A 19,456-nucleotide genomic window follows, 5' to 3' on the forward strand; every position below is an offset into this window, starting at 1 on the left:
AGGAAAGGGTAAAAGAGGAAATCGGTGAAATAATAAAAGCTGCGTTATCGCTCTATCTCGTACATACGAGTACCCACACGCCAATCAAATGGACGAGCGGTCAATGCTCGACTGACCTCAACAACAGTAAAAGTGACAAACGGCTCGACTTCTCGTCCAAGTCGGCCGCGGAACTTGATTTCTCGATTCCTGCCCCCCACAGCCTATCAGAATGAGCTACTCAAAGCTGATTAGTCTTCTATCTACTTTTCATGTAAAATCGATTTTCTCGTTTATCGAGGAAGAAAACGATCATCCCACCACGCGTCTCGTTCGTCGCCGGCCAACCAACCAACGAACCAACCAACCAGCCGCCGGCTGACCTATCACCAAAAACTAATAGATTCGTATCTGACGTTCAAAATCATAGTACGAAATTGACGCCACGCCGTGTGGTCAGTAACGTGCGGGAGCATACTACGAAGAATTGCAAATGTGTAGGGTGATTGGTAGGGATTGGCACGAAACGAGATCGAAATATCAACGCAAGCCTCTTGAACAGGAGACTTCTGGTTGGTATCTGTCGAGGAAATGTTCGCGTTCTCAGAGTCAGGAGCGTATCACGCGTATCGATATTACAAAATGATGATTCGCGACCGAAACCAAACGGCAAACACCCCACGATCGTTCTCCTTACCCCGATACCGTAGATGTTCGACGAACGAAACACAAGCAGAGTATGGTACATACCTTAGTATGTACATCCTTACCTACGATGTACTAACCGGTGCAATGGTAAATGTAGAAAAATGCCAATCGGTCCTAATCGATCCATCGTACAATATTTTCCACACACGAAATACGTCTTTTCATCTGATAATCCGAAAGTGTACAGAGTGCTATAACAGTGTTACCGATCTCGAACCTCCATCGATCCGTTCCTGTGACTAGTCGTTTACATCGATCGCGATCGGTATGCGACGTGCTGCGCACTCGCTCTTACCTTTCGGATCGCATGAACCAAACCTTCGAAAGGACGTTGACCGGTGTTGTACCGAGAGTGTAGCAAGTGTATCAAATGGTTGTGCAGCCACGCTGCATAGGAGTATGTCAGGTGCATCGTGCGTATATACCAGGGATAGGGTAAAGGGAATAATAAGAAAGGGAGGAGAAGGAAAGATAATCGTCTCCTCTCTTGTACTCTTATTTGCCACTGGACACCGGTCTGCCTTTTATAGGTTGCAAAAGCATCGGAACGGCATAAAAGAAAAGTGCGTGCGTGCGTGAGTGCGTGCATGAGTGCGTGCGAACGAACGAAATCCGAGGCGAATAGGAAACGAGGCGAAGAAATATGCTGCCTGTCTGCACTTTGCCCAACACCCGCATCGAAAGACGCAATCGATGCATCACGTCGCCGTCTCTCCGCGCTCTTCGTCAGCTGAATACGAGAGATCCTGAAAAACAACACTACGCCAGTGTCGTACAGCATATCTCGCGTAAACGAACCAACATTCCCTTCCGCCCAAAACACCGTAACACAAGTGTTAAAACCAATTCCAATATCGAAATATATACTTTGGAAAATTAGTTCTGCGTCTCGTCGATCTATATTATCCTGTCACGATCGTTAATATTATAGTTATACCGTAGTAGAACCAAACGAACGTGACGTTCCTATTCCAACATTTCGAAAGATTTAGGTGGAAACAACCCGTTGGGAGCGAGAGACGATCGTTCGATAAATCGAAATTGAATTCCACGCGAGAGAAATACCATGTCCGACGACCCTGAGAAGCCAATCGTAATTACGTCATCGTAGCGACAGATATAGAATCACTGTCACTTTCAGTAAATATAAGCGCAGGTCATAGTCCCTCATCTTTTCTTTTTACGTTTCGCTACACGTTCCTCTCTTTCTTAGCGCCGCCGTAACTTGAAGGATCCCCCAACTTTCTCATCAATTTCCCTTCCTTTCTTTTCTCCTTTTCTTTCTCTACTTCACTTCCTTCGTTTCTACGACTCGTTAATTCCCTTCTGGGATTACACGCATCAACTTGAAACGATTACCAACCCCCTTGCACCTTCGCTTCGATCGACTGTTTCACGACGCATCCACGTTTCGATCTCAAAGAAACGACACGATCACACCTACGAACAAGTTGGAGTCGTCGTATCACCGCTCAAACTGCACATACATACGTACTTGTAAATTTCACCTGCTCTCTGTTTGCGTGCCGCGGCATGATTCGCGCGCGCTCGTTCTTTTCCATGATCATTTCGAGGGCTTACCAACCACAGTGTCAAATAAAAATATTCGATTGAAGAGAAGCGGCGGCCCGCCATAATCGTATGTATCTGGGTATTTGGGTAGTCTCCGTTTGGTAACCTTGGTTATAACCTCATTTCGAGAGTACGGACGAGCCGTGCCGACTGTTCAACCACGAATCACCAATAGCATTCATCCAAGGGGTTTGGGGTTTGGGGTTCGTTGTTCCAGCCGTTCTGCACTGTCCGCTTCGAAATCGAAAACTATCCACATGCATGGAAAACAGTGCGTTCGTGCTTTCGAAATTCTTTCCTTCACCCTTATGTAACCTATGTATGTATTTCCGAGTCTACCAGCCAATTCAATCTGTTTCGCTAAAATTCTTTCGCCAAAAATATCGAATCGAATCGAATCGAATACTTTGCGCATAAACGTTCACCGTCAGATTCGTTGCGCCCATGTTTCAAGGTTCGTTTGTTTTCAACGAAAACACCAAAAGAGATGGACGAGAAGAAATGAAATGGTAAAATGGTTCTCCTAACCCCTTTTGATCCATCATCTGAACGGAAAGGTAAAGTAGCACCTCGAGTACATACGATAGTACCTATAGAGGAGGAGTGCTATTTACCGTTTCGTTAACCATGTTTTCTAGTTACACGTGAACCAGCACCGTTAGAGACAATTCGATGCTCCTTTAACGAGGTTCCATCAGCGATCCACAAGTTTAATGTCGAATCAGTGTGAATCAGCTGGCTGTTGCGGCGGGCACAGCATCAGCTGCTGCACCGCTCCACGAGCGCAGCCTGCGGACGAAATCCTCTGTCCACCGAGATCTTCCCGACAGATTCATAGGGTGCCTGCTATTCCTATAGGACCCAGTTGGAAACCATGTTGCATTCGTAAATACAATTATCCCTGTCCAGCTCACGCGAAAACCCGACGGCGAATAAGATTCAACGATCTAGACTTGGCCGCTCAATACTGAATCGGACGGACGGAGAGAAAGGGTTATCTCTCTTACATCGTTACAATTTCTTCAACAAATGTACATTGTTATTACCAGGGAGGATATTTTAATGGCGTTGGAAACAATTTTACGCATCGCGCTAATGCTTGCCAACCGACCAATATTTTTTCTCCTACAGTTCCATTAATTTTCTCCGATTAATTAAAATCGAACAGTATAATACATTTCATTTCGTTCACTCTATCGTGGCGAATAACCGCGCGAAACACTCGCCACCTCCTTAAATTACAACTCTATCTTTTGCGAAAGAGGTGAGGAAAGTTATCTTGAAATCACCAGAAAGATCGAGTTTAATCGACACACGAAACGTCCTTTCCTCTTTCGTACCGGCAAACTGATAGACGCGCATAGGTATGCGTCGCATACCGACCGATAAGACAGAGGTCACATAGTGCGTGTGTTTCCTGCAAAATCTATCCTACGTTCCTGCCTCTGGCAATCTATTCGTGAGAGAACTTTGAGAAGGATGGAGGATAATCTCTGGTGGACAATGGGGGAAGAAACGCGAGAGACGTTGCTCTCGACGATCAACCTCGACAAACCACTTTCCCTTTCCCCCGACCGTATTTTCGAACCGTCGCTCCTACTATATATACATACATGCATGTACCTACGGAAGCTTCCATCTCAGTGGTAATTTATCCCCTTTTTTCATTCCACTGATTCATTTCGTTCTCTTCGAGGCGATATACGTATGTACAATATCGGAAGACTTTCTTCGATCGACGACCAACATTCGCCCCCCGACCTTTCAATTGCGAAAATTCAAAGCTTCTACCAAAAATCTAACTGGCTACTTTGCATCTAGAGAGTTCGCTTTCACGCCCGCCGGGCATTTTCGTCATTAACACGGCAAATTCGACGATGCTCGTATAATTCGTAACTAAGAACGAAGAAGCTATTTTGGAAACGTACGTTAAACCTGTTCACGAGGTATTGCGAGAATTCTTCGTAGTCTGACAAGACGTAACGCTTTCGTTTGCCACACACGTAATAGCACGGAGAAAAGAACGAAAATCCTTTCTATATACGTATTTGTAACCTTGACCGATCAAAATTACGCATCGCTAAGTACTACGCTAAGATTGAAACGTTAATTTTCCACGCTATTTCCCATTATTTCCAACACGATCCTCGACAGTGCTAGATCGTGCACAACGCAGTTTAACTTTGGCGACGACGAGCACCGATCAGAGAATGCGTGCATTATCACCCATTTCACCCAAACTTAACTAAAAGTAGAATAGATATCGCTGAAAAATAGAAATACGGCAGGGCGGAAATATCCGCAATATGTACTAGCGTCGAGAAGCCTGGCGCCTGACGTATCGAGCGTCTGTACCACGTCCGCATCTGATTCGTACCCTGAAAAACATGGGCACGCAGCCAGGCACAATTGTCACAACCTTCGTCCGTCCAAGCTTCCACCACCACCACGGCCAATACATCCTTAATTAGGACTTTCGATACGTAGCTTTCATGCAATACACGAGCACCTTCCGATAATTGAAACAGTCTACCAATTACTGCTGATGCTGCTGATGCTGCTGATGCTGCTGATGCTGCTGATGCTGCTGAGGCTGCTGATGCTGATGATGATGCGAGTTTTGACGCTCGCGATGATACACCTACGACCGATTGCGTAAGGCATTAAAGTTAGCGCGCACGGGCTTGGTCTCACTTTCAGCGTGTCAAGGACATCTGCGACAGACCCTGTCGGCCTAATTCCGCAAGATCGTTGCCAGGACGAGTGGACATTAAAGTGGACATCGGCGCTCGATATTCTCTCCCTCTCGTCATTTTCTCTTTCCGATTCGTCGCCAAAAATACTCTCTTCTTGTTTATTCGCTTGCCACACTTCAAATACTTGATGCCAGTCTCCTTCGAACAATGTCGCATTTTCTTCCATTTCGCGTCGTTTTCCAAACATATCCATCCAAAAGTGGAGATTTCCTCGGCACCCAGGAAAAAAACACGATGATACCATTTCGCCATCTTCCTTCCATCTACGTACTTAAGTACGTATCTATCTTGTTTCGTTCTCCGTTCGCACGTCGCGTCGACGATCTCACGAAAAGAGAAACCGTCCTTTTATTGCGGGAAAAGACCAAATTGAAATTTCTTTTCCAACATCTGCTTTCAATATTGATCTAATCATTGTGCGTACTTGTTGGAGGAAACGATTAGCAAGGCAAAGAAAGCGAAATAACGCATCTCGGGCTCGAGTCGATTAGCCCGCGATAGGTAGACATCGCGAGGCATTAAGTTCGATGAACTCTTTGCTCGAATTCTATGTTATGCGCGTTCATAAACGTTCATAAAGCGTTGTTCGTGAGAGCGTCGAATCCCTTTATGAATAAATTGTTTGTTTCTTCATCGCATCTACGTGTCGTGCGATTCAATGCCAAAATCGTTTCAAAATCATTTGTTCGCGCGTGTCGTAATCCGCGTCACTGCTCGATCTTGAATTCCACACATGACGTTCTCGCCTGTGAGCCGATTTTCTTCCTTTTACCATACTTCGTTACCGATTACGCGGCATCAAACGCGCGAAGTACATCCCCTTCCTTTCTTCAACGCGTAATTATTTGCCCCGATCCACGTATTCGACATACTCGACCAGCCAGAGTAATCTCTATTCGATGCTGCTAAGACATTGTCATCCCACGTTGCCGTCCATTCTTGCATATTTATCGTGAATTGCGCGTGGCAATGATCCACATAATCTTCCATCGTGTCATCGCGTTTCATTTTCTTCTTCTTACATATGCTATATACGTATGTAGGTACTTGCATATGCTACATATGTATGTATGTATATTGACGCTAATGAAAGAATTACCATCTTAACGTAATGGAAATGCTTCGGAGAAATGTTGGTAGAGGGGGGGGGAGAGAGAGAGAGAGAGAGAGATCAAATCGATAAGCACATATGTATGTAAGTATGTATGTGTGCATGCACGAGGTTCGATGTTTACCCAGAAATGGAGAAATACCAATACTCCTCTAAAAGGATCGCGTATCCTAAGGAAAGGAACAGGATCGAAACGAATCACGAGGAGACAAATGTAATCGGTGCAACTCGTTTCTCTGTTTTCACGATCAGGTTTACGCTGTCAGACACTTACTAGCCGTGTCGCTGACACTGGCATTGGCCTACTCTCTCCAGTGTGGTTCGTTCTCCCCGGCTTACCTTCGTAGTCTCGCTTTCTTTCGTATGTTTTCGTTTTATCGTTAGACGCCACGTATTCCTTCCCCCATGTATCGCGAAAACGTCGCTTATCCAAATACACTCGACGAAAATGACACAATGCTGCCGCAGTTCCCGGAGTTTAGTTGCCTGACCAATTAACGAAACGAAACGGAACGTGAGAAAGGGTATCGATCGATGTCGCGAACCCAAAACAGTAGGTACTACCTATTGCTCTTCCCAAAGGATCGTAACGAAAAGACGAATACGAACGATTACGATTACGATTACGAAGGAAGCCTCGTTTTTCTGCACGACCTAGTTTTCAGTGGGAAAAGTCATTCGTTTCCGAGTCGAGAGGCGCGCAACACGCACAACAGAACAGAACAGACAGACAGAGAGAGACAGGAAGCCAAGCGCGTTCGAAGCCACCTGGGTGTTAGAAGCGTGCCGCGAAACTTGAATGTAAACGCGCTTCAGTGGTCCTTCGAATTAACATAAAGACGCATCCTTAATCTACAATTGATAGGTACGTGCTGTAACCAGTGGAAGGAATGTTGAAATTACGTGGAGCGACAGACATGCTCGAAATTCGACGTGTATTCGAAACTAATAGAATTAGAATGACATCGCACTTTCTTTTGCCCTGTACACGGATATCTTTGGTTGGAGGACGAGCAAAGGTCCAGAAGAGCCGAGGAAACTGAGGTACGGTGCAACGACCGGTCGTCAAGTAGGTCGGTTGTGGGCGCACGCAATCGTCGCAACGATTTTGAAAAACTGTCGTTCTACTTTTACATGGGAGTACTTTCACGGTCGCTAACCCCACACGCGACAACGACACTTGCCATATATTTTGCATCCTCTTGTATCGCGCGTTCGCGTGCGAAAGGAGGAAGGAAGAGGTTACGATGGAAGAAAAAGGAAAAAATTCGTCGAGAGTAGAGGAGCACTCTTCGCGCAATGTTAGAATCGCGGTGTGCCTCTCTCGTGAAAACATTGTTCAAGCGTAGTTCTTACTCAACCTTGACACAGTTTTACGAATCTACCCTACTCGCGATCGCGCGCATATGCGATTAGTCGATCGAATGTCGTGACCTCACAATTCAGATCGTCTCGCAAATAAAACGCTGCAACGTTCGCTCCTTCGGTCCTTTCAGGAATAGCGTTGCATTTCTAACCACTGGACCAACACACTGGCCCACAACCATAGAACAGAATTTCTCCATGAAATTTCCATATAATGAAATATACATATGTAGAGATAATGAAACACAAACAGCCGTTAAAGGACAGATGGACAGAAGAAAAGGAGAAAGATTTTCCTTTATCCCTGTCGCGACTATATGTATAATGGCCTACGTGAGGATAATCCTAACGAGGGGTTCGCGATTAACGATCGAGAAAGGGAAAAAATACGTACGAGGTAGGGGATGTTTATGCGAAGGGTGAGAAAGAAGAGAATAGAGAAAGGAGAAACGCGAGTGCGGGTGCGCGACTGCATGCGCCGCTGCAACGACGCCATAGTACCGCAACCCGCCGTCTGCTGTCGTCTCGGCGCCACAGTCTTTCTCTCCGTATGTACGGAGCCGGCTGAGGCATCGTTCGGCTCGTTCATCCTTTCTTTCCTCCTTCCTTTAACGTGTATGTACGCCGCCTCCTATTTCGGCACGCTTCGTATACAATGGTAAGTGGAAAAATTCAAATCGAAACACGCCTCTTACCCGCTCTCAACTCTTTCAACTCTTTCCGTTCTTCTTCTTCTTCTTCTTCTATTCTCCATATAAATAAGTACGTACGCGCACCCTCTTTCCCGACAATTCAACGGCAATTACAATTCTCCTTCTTATCTCGACGTGCACACACGCTCGCATCGTCTTTCTCTTCTACCGTTCACCGCAAACTTTTCCTCTGTCATTCAAGTTTCATCGGTAATTTTAATCGACCCACCGTTCTACCTCTCTTCACTCGTCTCGCACTCGCTCCGATCGCTCGTTACGATCATTCGCGAACGACACTTTTCATTGCTATTCAAGGTAAATCAATGAATCGTTCAATCCACTCGCCTTATTCTTTTCAACATTTTACGTGGTGATGCACGTGCGAATACGATCCGAAGAACGAGAAACTAGGATGGAAGGGAGCAAAACTTGGAAGACTCTACTCTATTCGCAGCTTTTCCAAATCACCGCGAGATCGCAGCACCTCTCTTGGAATTGTCACACGTTACATCAATGCCGGCGGTCACGGTTTTGCCAAACTGCTATAATTATTCTTTATCTTAGGGAACCGTGTGTTCTCTCTCCCTCCCTCTCTCTCTCCCTCTCTCTGTCTCTCTCTCCCTCTCTCTGTCTCTCTCTCTCTCTCTCTCTCTCTCTCTCTCTCTCTCTCTCCCCCTCTCTCTCTCTCTCAATTCCACGCAAACAATGAAGATTAATCGAGAATTAATTCATCGTCGTCGTCGTTTTACGAAATATAAATCCGCAACCTCCACAGGTACTTGCAGATACAAATCTGGCAAGTCTTCTCCGTGACCAGCAGCAACAGCAACAGCAACCGCAAAATCAACGGTATCAACGTAAATATCAGTACGAGAGTAACAGACAGTTCCCGGTAGAGCGGGAATCTCGACAATGCAGCAGATCGACAGGAAACGGAAATCCAGAAGAAATATCGGTAACGAACGTAACAGATGGAGAGAATCTATGTTACAGTTTAGCTCTGATTCGGGGACGCGTGTCGACGGTATACACCTTCATCACTCTACGCAATCAGAAGAACCAAAGTGCCGAATGGCCGGTCGTGTCTGGTGAATTTCGAGCTGTTGTAGAATTAACACGGGGCCCGAACAAGTTGGAATTAGAGGTGGCAGGCCAAAGGAAAAGACTGGTTCTGATTTACGAACCGAGAACGACCAGACTACGCGTAACTCCGGTCTACGTGATCTGCGCTGGACACGATGGCTACTTTCAAGGGCCACGGGGAGAGGATCGGTCGCCGGAAAGCGCTGCCACGAGAATCGGTCTCGGTGCCCGTCTTCTGCAAACCCTCACCGCCGAAAAGTTAAGGGAGGCAGGCTACGGAAGGAAAACGTTTCAACTGGAACGAGACTTGGACGGAGCAGAGTGTTTGGTAATGCACAGCATGCTCGACGTTGATCGAGCTCGCGCGATGAATCAACGGGAACTTTGGGAATTGATCGCACGGGAATTAATGACCGGGCATTTAGCGTCCAAGGATCGCAAGTATCTCGCGTTCCTTTCTTGCACGAGGTATCGCGGCGCTCCCAATCCACGCACTCACGAGGACACTCTCGCGAGGACGCAAGGGCATGCCGCCCTCGGCGGCGGTGGATTGGCGCTCTTTGGCTCCGCTTGTCTTCACACCTGGCCCACTTGCATCGACCAACTGTTGCCTAGATTCCTCGACGCCACGCTTATCGATACCGAACAACTGATGGACGATAGTAATTATCGTGGCACGCACGGTGGATGTCTCGCCACCACTCTTGGTTCCGTTCTTCATGAACTCGGCCATACTTTCGATCTTGGCCACACTCGCGAAGGCATAATGGGCCGCGGATTCGATTACGTTGATCGTGTCTTCGTCGGAGGAGCTGGAATCGATTTTAATCGCAATCCCGTTCTACGAAGAGACCCACAACATACCACGGTCGCGATAACTAGACCCCTCAGCGTCACTGTCACCGTACAACAACCGTTCAGCCTGCTCACCAGTCCCCGAAGAAGTCGTCTCCTCTCCGAAACCTCTCGCCCCTCTTCCTCTCAAAGTCCTTCCCGATTACTCGGCAGGCTGTCCGCGCCCGCCAGCCCAGAACTTAACAGATCCTTCTCCAAGAGTCTGTTGCACCCTACCTTAGAACAAACGCCTTACCAAACCGATCGAACATTTTGGGCACCATCTTGCGCCGCATTTCTTGCCTATCATCGATGGTTCAACAACACCGGGATGGATAACAACCTTTTCAACCGGCCTTTCCACGACATTTCCTACGATGGCAAAAGGTAAATCGATCAATCTTTTCTCTTCGATACACGTAACGTAATCTCTCTGATCACAGGAACGTCGTAAGATCGCGTTTCGGAGTACGAGTGATTGAACTTAGAGAAACATCGGGTGGAATGGTTGTTGGTTCCCGACAATTTCCAGGCTCTCGGCCACCTTTGGAGGCGTTAGTTCCACCAGCACCACCTCACTGCCTTGCCGCGCTCACTCTCGTCGCTGAAGATTCCACTGGTAACCTTCTCAAACATCCTCTTCCAACGGCATTTTGAACTTTCAACCATCTTCCGATTATTCGAACCAGGATCACGATCAATGTCCAACGGTGCAACGCAATCGTGCTCATATACGCTAATTTATTCTCTTCTTTTCTAATCTTTGCGTAACGTAGGTATACTCGCGATTGCTCTTACCTACCATTACCGTGCTTCAGATTCGAAAGGAAGCCAGCTTCAAATTCTTTCTCTATTTCTTTGCCAGTTATTGATGTTTCGTAAACGCTTCTTCAGCCGGTGCGTTATATTTCAAGCCAAATGTATCAATTTTCACAAAGTCCTGCGACAACTACGAAACGTCAAAGCTTTTACTACTACATAGACGTGAAAAATCTCACGAGAGATAGACGTACGTAGGACAAGTACATATTTAGATAAATATATCGATAGACGCACGCACGTGCACGTGCGTTCAGAGAGAGAGAGAGAAAGAGAGAGAGAGAGAGAAAGAGAACTTACAGTAGTTTCTTCATGTGTTTCTTATATGTACGTTGCAAACAGTGAGCATTTTATACGTTAACTTCTTCAACTCCTTTTGTACATGCCATTCCAAATGTAGCTTTCTAACTAAACTTTCGCTGATATACTTGATAGAAAATGTATTGTGTACGAATGTTTATACACATATATGTATATACATACATATATGTATGCGTGAATCTATGTACGCCTGTATGCAATTACAGTTCCAAATAGCGAACGCTATATAGTTAGAATTTCAATTTCTTATTAACGATTTACAAAAAACGCGACGAGATTACGAAATTCCTGTATACAGACATGTACAGTTTAATAACTATCAATCGACAAACTGCGTTAATATTCAACGTATTGTACAAATATTAAGTTACCTACGTGGAATAACTAGGATGCCTTATCGATGATAATAATCTGTAGGCATAGTTAGTATGAATGCGCCAAGCGAATAATAAAATTCAGAAATCTAATCTAAACAGAAATCTAAGTTAAGAAACCTTCGTAGAACCAATTCGAATTAGTACTATAATCAAAATATATTTTAAATATTCTTCCGAAACGTTCTCGTTATTTCATGAAATCAATTATTACGAAAATATTACGATCGTTACACTATTTGCGATACGTACACATATTTTACCATAAGAGATTATCGTGTTCAAAATGAACAACAGACAGAAAGGTAATCGGTTGCACTGTCAAATTTCACTGATCGCTAGTATACATATACGAGTATATGTGTATATATATTCATGTATACACGTACAAATCTATTACTATCAAACCAGTGGCGCGTTATCCTATGGGCAAAAGGGGCAATTGCCCTCCACCAACGAGTGGGGCCCCAAACCAATCTTTTATAACCTCGTTGCTGTAGTAGGAATGTCGAAAGTTAAAAATTGCAGTATTTATTTGCCAAAATTTTTGGCCATTTAAAAGTTGTTCAAAATATTGATCCCCCCCCCTTAAAAAAAAAAAAAGAAAAAAAACAAAAAAAATTCCCCCGAAGAAAAATGTCTGACTCCAAATTTGCACGGAGCCTCATGAAGCTATAACGCGCCACTGTGTCAAACATATCGTTTCACGCAAGCTGTTCATCGACACTGCATCGCAAATATGTAACTATAAAATTGTTTTCATGATTACGATAAAACGTTTATATCGTTATCAAACGCTATAAAACGTTACGAAACTAGAATACTTTTGTTATACACGTATCGTTTCTTGGTTATTGCTCAAGTTGCGTTTATCCCTCGATGTAGAATTATGCTGTCTCCTTCATCGAGTAATGACGATAACAAGGATATACTTTTAAGTGAAATTGAGGTTCTCTTTCCAAATGTCATCCAAGACGAAATAGAAACTGCTGAATTTTTGACCGCGGCACGTGGCATTGTACGAATTTTAGGTACATACATCGCGCTTACGATCAATAGCACATAACCTACGAAAATATTGGAAATGAGTGAATGTTTCAGATAAATTTGGCAAAGTATTTGCTGCTGTTAAACATGATATTGAAGGAAATATTGATGTAAGTGTTTCGAAAGATCATTTTCATTCGTCCTAATAATACACCTATTCCAACAACAACGTAATTGCAGAAACTTTATACCAAATATGCAACGGATAAAGAAGATAACGCAACTTTACAAGACATAATTTTAACTGAAAACCAGACTGAAACCGATTTCATTGCTACCGAGTCTTTAATGTGGTTAACTAGGTATGTATGCACTTATGTGCATTGCGTTTTACAAATATCAATCTTTTCGCATCATTTACTACAGTTCGATTCGATTCGATTCTCGATTCGTTACATTAATATATCATATCTTTGTCGTTTACTATTTCCCATTATACTTAATTAAAATTTTAATCGTAGAGATTTACACATGATTTTGCTATTTTTCGAGAAAATTGTTCAAGATGCCAAAACAGGAACACCGACCGAGGATTTAGCAGCATTTCTACAAATGTCCTACAAAGAAACTTTAGAACCATATGATGGATGGATGGCGCAACTACTTTTCAACGTAAGTTCGTGTTTATCAAAACCATGTACTTACAGTATTATATTATACGTATACATCGTGCGAAATCTACAATTTATTTAACCCTACCCCCCGATATTTTCTATCCTTTTATGCTTACAATTTCTTCGAATTGTAACTTTCGACGTTTTCTCAACAGCTTCTTTCGCGCCTGGCTCCTACACGTTCCCAACTTTTACAGGCACTTGCCGTTAAACGAACTGACGATAGCGTCACTATTATAAATCGCTTGGAAATCTATTCAATACGATTGCGAACGAACGTATCGGCAATACAATCGTTTTATAAAATTTATAACCTCCTCCAATGACTTTATCGGTATTAATATCGCGTAATGCGTAACAGTGGTTAGGAATTTTTATTAAATCAAGGTGATGAAATCAAGAATAAGGTGATTGTACATACTTTCCTTGTATTTGCTAAAAAAAATCTTATGTACAATTCAAAAATAAAATTTTAGTCTTAAACCTCCTACTTCGTTTGATTGTACTAACGTTTATTCTTATGTTCACATATCAATTGTAAACATGCATCAAGTAAAATGTTTTAGCACGACAATTTGCCAAATTTGTTAAAGCAATCGTACCTGTGATGACTTCGACAAGAAGAAGGCAAACCATGACAGAATTAATAAATGTTTCGCTACTGTGAGACAATAACCCATGATCCAGAAGAAGGAACATCACCAATGGAAGCTGTATTAATATCGAGATTAACCAACAACTAGCCAATTCTGGAATCTAATGATAATTCACTTGCAATAACAAACAGTCGAGAACAAAATTCTGTTATGAATTAAATAAAATTACCTTTCCAGCCAGATTCCCTATATATCCCAAATATAATTTTAAACTTCCAGAAATTGAAAGTATCAGAAAAACAGCTACAATTATCAGTCTATAAACATTTGTTAAACTGTCATACTGCAAAAGTAATGAACAAAATTAATATAGATTCATGTTCTATCAAACGTGTCAATTTTCAAGCTTTTCCTCATTTTCACAATGAAAAATTAAAGGTATAATAAGTGTGGTATTTACTTTTGCATTCAAGTTTATAATAATAGACAATAGCCAAAGTGGAAACAACCATGCATTTATGTATAGAGCTATTTGAAAGGGCAAATTCGACCTTGTTTCATTACCTGCAAAACACATTCTTCTACTTCAGGCACAAGTTTACTCTTCTTTAAACAAAAGAAATATACATATCTGCATAGAAGATTACAACTTACGGTTATGGTACATTAATTTTAAACATGTTTCATTAATAATATCCGTTGCAGTAAATTTCGACATTGTTATTACTGATTTCGTAATATTATCGTAATACTGTTAAATTTCATCAATCACAACTAAAATGCTTCATTCGCTACACCTTTTTAACCCTCGTACAACCCAATTTAGATTTGCTCACTCTAATCGATTCAGCATAAATATCGCAATCATGGAACAATATACACACACTCGCAATACTTGCATTTTTACTTCTTATAGAATGTTATACATCCTATATAACAACAACAACAACGCAGAATCTCTACGTGGTGCAACTGTACAATGAACTATACAATATAAAATTTCTCGAGTATCACAATACACATGTATGTAAATACGTACTTTGCTTTCTTCTTCTCTTACTTGCTTCCTTCTATTCTCCTTCTCTCTCCTTTACTTATGTACGCATAATAAAACTGTCTAATAAAAGAAGATACAAGAATCGAGAAATTTCTAATGTAGCGAAAAGCATAATTATACACTTGATCGTGCAAACGTGATTCTACACAAAGAAAATTGTCAACAATAACGCGTCACAAAGTATTGGAAAAAGGCTATGTCAATTAAAAAATTGTCAAATTTCATGGTACTGATTTGATTCACGTAGTAGCGTGACATGTGTTTTGTGCTTCGAAGAGGCTCGAGCGGATAACGAAGAAAGTGACAAAACAGAAAACGCTTGCAAAGTGTAGCTGTCCGTGCAAGTGCATGCGACGGATTTAACGTATTGAAACAAGTTCCTTCTATCTTTTTATACAACCTGGAAATTACTTCGTAAACTTAATCACTTGTTTCAAGAACAACATTAGCAATTTCGCGGGGAAAATTTCGGAGGTTATCCGATTTCTAGTTTTCATACTTATAAAACTGTGAACATTTTATAAATGGCCGGTGCGATGTTGTTCGAACGTGCACAAGCAGTTTCAATTACGAACCGCAGCGAAGGTATTTCGCTTTTAAATGAAATCGTTTCCGATCCAAATATCGGTGTTACGGAGGATGACGAAGATAACATTCGTGTGAAGGAGCAAGGTATCTTGCATCTTGGTGAACTTTACAAGAAAGAAGGCAAGGCTAAAGAATTGGCAGAATTAATCAAAGCTACCAGACCATTTCTTAGCTTGATTAGCAAAGCAAAAGCTGCTAAACTTGTACGATCTTTAGTAGACTTTTTCTTGGATTTAGAAGCTGGTATTGGCATTGAGGTGGTAACCATATAGATATTTCTTTTATTCACTTTTAATACACACCTTTTTATCCTAATGTTTCTTCTTTAATGCATAGGTACAATTATGCAAGGAATGTATAGAATGGGCAAAAGAAGAACGTAGGACTTTCTTAAGGCAATCGTTAGAAGCACGTTTAATAGCATTATATTTCGATACTGGTATGTACAGTGAGGCATTGCAGCTGGGATCAGCTTTACTCAAAGAACTTAAAAAGCTGGATGATAAACAACTTTTGGTTGAAGTTCAATTATTGGAAAGTAAAACCTATCATGCACTGAGTAACTTAGGAAAAGCAAGGGCTGCTCTTACCAGTGCCAGAACAACTGCAAATGCAATTTATTGCCCGCCTAAGATGCAAGCTGCTTTAGATTTACAATCAGGGATTTTACATGCCGCCGATGAACGAGATTTTAAAACTGCATATTCTTATTTTTACGAAGCATTCGAGGGGTAGGTTTTGTGTCTCCTTGAAACACTCTGGCTGGTGAATGTGTCTTTCATTCTGTACTTTTACTAATTTACCATTCTTCCTTCTTAGGTATGACAGCGTGGAAAGTCCAAAGGCTTTAACAGCTTTGAAGTACATGCTGCTTTCAAAAATAATGTTACGTACACCTGAAGATGTTCAATCAATTATGTCAGGAAAATTAGCTGTTAAATACGCAGGAAGGGATTTAGAGGCAATGCGAGCGGTTGCCGAAGCCAGCCATAGACGTTCACTGGCAGAATTTCAGACTGCCGTAAAAAAATATCGCGAAGAGCTAGAAGACGATGTAATCGTTCGTGCTCACCTCGGCTCCCTCTATGATGCGATGCTTGAACAAAATTTGTGTCGCTTGGTCGAACCTTATTCACGTGTACAGGTACGATTATTTACTTTCAATCTCTTCTTAAATCCATCGTTAACATGTCCTTTACATGTTATTTCACTTTTTCAATTTAGGTCAGCCATATCGCGACCTCTATATCATTACCACTTGCGCAAGTGGAAAAGAAGCTTTCACAAATGATATTGGATAAAAAGCTAAGGGGTGTTCTCGATCAGGGCGAAGGCGTCTTAATCGTCTTCGAAGATACTCCGCGCGATAAGACTTACGAGATTGCATTAGATACTCTACACAGCATGGGGAAGGTCGTCGATACACTTTACCAAAAAGCAAAGAAACTCACTTAGCCTTATTTAATATGTATTTCTATCAGGAAAGTTTGTTATAATAATTATTATTACCGTTAACTTTCATTTCGTGTCATTGAGAATCAAATTAAATTTCGTTTTTCGATGTTCATTAAATAATATAAAACTCGTTCCTACCTTGGTATTTCTACTTTCCTATTCTCGATAATGGACAATTTGAATCTTCTATCAATTTCGAAATGTAAAATTAACTTGATTTCCACTCAAAATTCTCCTTCTGTTTTCTACTTGCGCGTGTATACGTGCACGTTAACCATACTGTACACGTAATTAACCACGATGGCCAATTATGTATAGCAGCAGATTTACTTTGACGACCTAAAAAATGATACTTGATGTACAAAATACGAAATATAATGGTACTGTGTACGAAGTGATATATTTTATCGATTTACTTATCTCGAATAAAAGATCACGTTCGTTTACAAATATATTCGTAAAATTCGATCGAGTGTCCTTTTTCCTTTTACTTTTCCTCTTTCGATTTATTATAAATTACATGTACATATATCAGCATTAGTAGTTTTTCTACTTCTGATACAGTAAATCGAAATTGAAGAAGAACATATATATCTCTGTTCCATCCAGTGAAATTATGATTTATCCAAAAATACTACTTTGTTAATCTTGTATTTCTATGTGAAAAAAGAATTCGTTATAAATGAGCTTGAAATCGAAAGACTTGCAAAGGATGAAGAAATATAGTATGAAGAACAAAATAATTCTGTAACGAACAAAAAGAGACGTTCAAATTCTAACAAGATTATCATAACTTCGTAAACGTTACAGATTCTGATTTGATGGCGTTAGTAGGAATATGCACCACGACTTCCTGTTTGAAGTTGTACGTTACAACAAAGAGACAGTGTGGTTGTATTTTATAAAGTTTTTTTTTTTATGGAGTGTATAATGGCGGATACTACGGCACAGAAGGTAAAATATTTTATGTTATAATTTTAACTATAGTCAATAAAAGGATCACATTAGATAGTCCGCATTCCTCGTTCCATATACTACAAGTAAGGATGTTTAGGTTAATGTAGCGCTTGACTCACCGGCATCACTATGTTCGAAGTAATGTTCGCTACTTTCTCATCAATACCTTCGAAACATGTTTCATCCTCTTACTAATATTTAGACGTATCACTTCTTCAATTTGTTCGCATTTAGAATGGTTGGTCTTAGTCAGTGATCTTATCTCAATACTTACGCAAAACTGTAGCTGTATCGTTGCATCGACAATATAATTCTTCTTTCGAATTCTTATATGATCATTACGCTCGTACGTTCGTTGTTCTGGGCAACATTATGATTTTACGAACGGATTCTGTATATCCGTTCGAGAAAAATTGTTTTCTAAAATAAATATATTACTCGTAAATGAAAACTATTTGATACGCAATTTTGTTTTACTTACGTTTAAGATATGATGTATGTGTTATACGTGTAATTGAATTAAAATACCAACTTTCGATTCAGTACAATCGTCCTACTTAATATATTTACCTTTCAAGTTTATCTTACAGGTTCAGGAATACAAGGATTCTCTTAAAACAAAGGTAATTGATCGAATGCTGTTCTTTTAGGATTCATATTTTTGCTCCATCCATTACAAAGTATACCATACATGTATAAATTTTGTTTAGGCTGAACAACTACTGATAAAAGGATTTCCAGAGAAGATTGTTAAGCTGAACGAATTATTGGAGACCCCTGGCTTTTGCAACAGAAAATTGTCAGATGTTCATCAAGACTTAAATGTGCCCATTCCAGATCCGATCATTCTTAATCATTCCGAAAATGAGACAGCTACAAAAAAACGAAAGACAGACAATAACATTGACAATACCAGTGGAACCAAAGTGATGGTATTGCCAAGTGGACCTATACCTTGTAATAAGCCTTTGTGCGATCTTATTCTCATAGTTAAACCTTACATTCGACAACTATTGGAAGATTCCAACTTGGTATGCAATCAGTAAAGCAATAAAGCAAACTTGAAATACATCTAAGAATATTTCCAACTCGCTGTACATGTGCAATATCTAACTTCACTGACATTTATATTTTCAGTTGAAAATGTGGATTTCATATCTGATTCCCAAAATTGAAGATGGGAACAATTTCGGCGTATCAATTCAAGAAGATACACTTGCCGAAATACAATCGGTCGAAAGTGAGGCAGCCGCATTTTTCGATCAAATATCTAGGTAACGTGAATAACGACGATGTTTTTGAAATTTCCTTTCTCCGTGAAAACATGGATTGTAACTGCATAAAAATATTTTTATAGGTATTTTATCTCTAGAGGAAAGATTGTTAGTAAAGTTGCGAAGTATCCACACATCAGCGACTATAGAAGAGCAGTCCAGGAATTAGACGAAAAAGAATATGTGAGCTTATGGCTAGTTATGTGTGAAGTCCGTAATCGCTACTGTTCTCTGCACGATTTGGTAATCAAGAA

General features: G+C 41.3%; 5 protein-coding genes across 6 annotated transcripts in view; 4 read left to right on the forward strand and 1 right to left on the reverse strand.

Moving 5' to 3' along the window:
• The first annotated feature begins 8,049 nt into the window (after nt 1-8,049).
• LOC108571365 (putative zinc metalloproteinase YIL108W) lies at nt 8,050-10,757 on the forward strand. Its single transcript, XM_017933382.1, has 3 exons — nt 8,050-8,149; nt 8,959-10,487; nt 10,544-10,757. Exons 1-3 carry the CDS (start codon nt 8,147-8,149, stop codon nt 10,755-10,757), a joined length of 1,746 nt encoding a protein of 581 aa, XP_017788871.1. The 5' UTR covers nt 8,050-8,146.
• Nucleotides 10,758-11,900: 1,143 nt separating this feature from the next.
• LOC108571272 (glycolipid transfer protein 1) lies at nt 11,901-13,601 on the forward strand. The gene is made up of 7 exons (XM_017933272.1): nt 11,901-11,926; nt 12,287-12,355; nt 12,500-12,645; nt 12,716-12,771; nt 12,842-12,963; nt 13,123-13,273; nt 13,431-13,601. Exons 1-7 carry the CDS (start codon nt 11,901-11,903, stop codon nt 13,599-13,601), a joined length of 741 nt encoding a protein of 246 aa, XP_017788761.1.
• A 205-nt stretch (nt 13,602-13,806) lies between these two features.
• Nucleotides 13,807-14,596, reverse strand: LOC108571386 (transmembrane protein 17-like). Its single transcript, XM_017933406.1, has 4 exons — nt 14,526-14,596; nt 14,332-14,435; nt 14,101-14,214; nt 13,807-14,031 (listed from the first exon to the last, which is right to left on the reverse strand). The coding sequence occupies exons 1-4, from the start codon at nt 14,587-14,589 to the stop codon at nt 13,807-13,809; spliced, it is 507 nt and encodes a 168-aa protein (XP_017788895.1). The 5' UTR covers nt 14,590-14,596.
• Nucleotides 14,597-15,055: 459 nt separating this feature from the next.
• LOC108571324 (26S proteasome non-ATPase regulatory subunit 11) lies at nt 15,056-16,971 on the forward strand. Its single transcript, XM_017933337.1, has 4 exons — nt 15,056-15,773; nt 15,853-16,247; nt 16,336-16,660; nt 16,741-16,971. Exons 1-4 carry the CDS (start codon nt 15,453-15,455, stop codon nt 16,969-16,971), a joined length of 1,272 nt encoding a protein of 423 aa, XP_017788826.1. The 5' UTR covers nt 15,056-15,452.
• An 871-nt stretch (nt 16,972-17,842) lies between these two features.
• LOC108571284 (proteasome activator complex subunit 3) overlaps nt 17,843-19,456 on the forward strand; it is a 2,912-nt gene continuing 1,298 nt past the window's right edge. Inside the window, exons 1-5 of one of the 2 annotated variants that reach the window (XM_017933284.1) lie at nt 17,843-17,925; nt 18,519-18,551; nt 18,639-18,959; nt 19,066-19,202; nt 19,286-19,445. In XM_017933284.1, the coding sequence (XP_017788773.1) occupies nt 17,890-17,925; nt 18,519-18,551; nt 18,639-18,959; nt 19,066-19,202; nt 19,286-19,445 (687 nt within the window). In that variant the 5' untranslated portion in view covers nt 17,843-17,889. The remainder of the gene's footprint in view (nt 17,926-18,518; nt 18,552-18,638; nt 18,960-19,065; nt 19,203-19,285; nt 19,446-19,456) is intronic. The other variant, XM_017933285.1, reaches the window with a different exon arrangement.

This window comes from Habropoda laboriosa, unplaced genomic scaffold, assembly GCF_001263275.1.
Source record: "Habropoda laboriosa isolate 0110345459 unplaced genomic scaffold, ASM126327v1 scaffold57, whole genome shotgun sequence".
Classification (NCBI taxonomy): Eukaryota; Metazoa; Arthropoda; class Insecta; order Hymenoptera; family Apidae; genus Habropoda; species Habropoda laboriosa.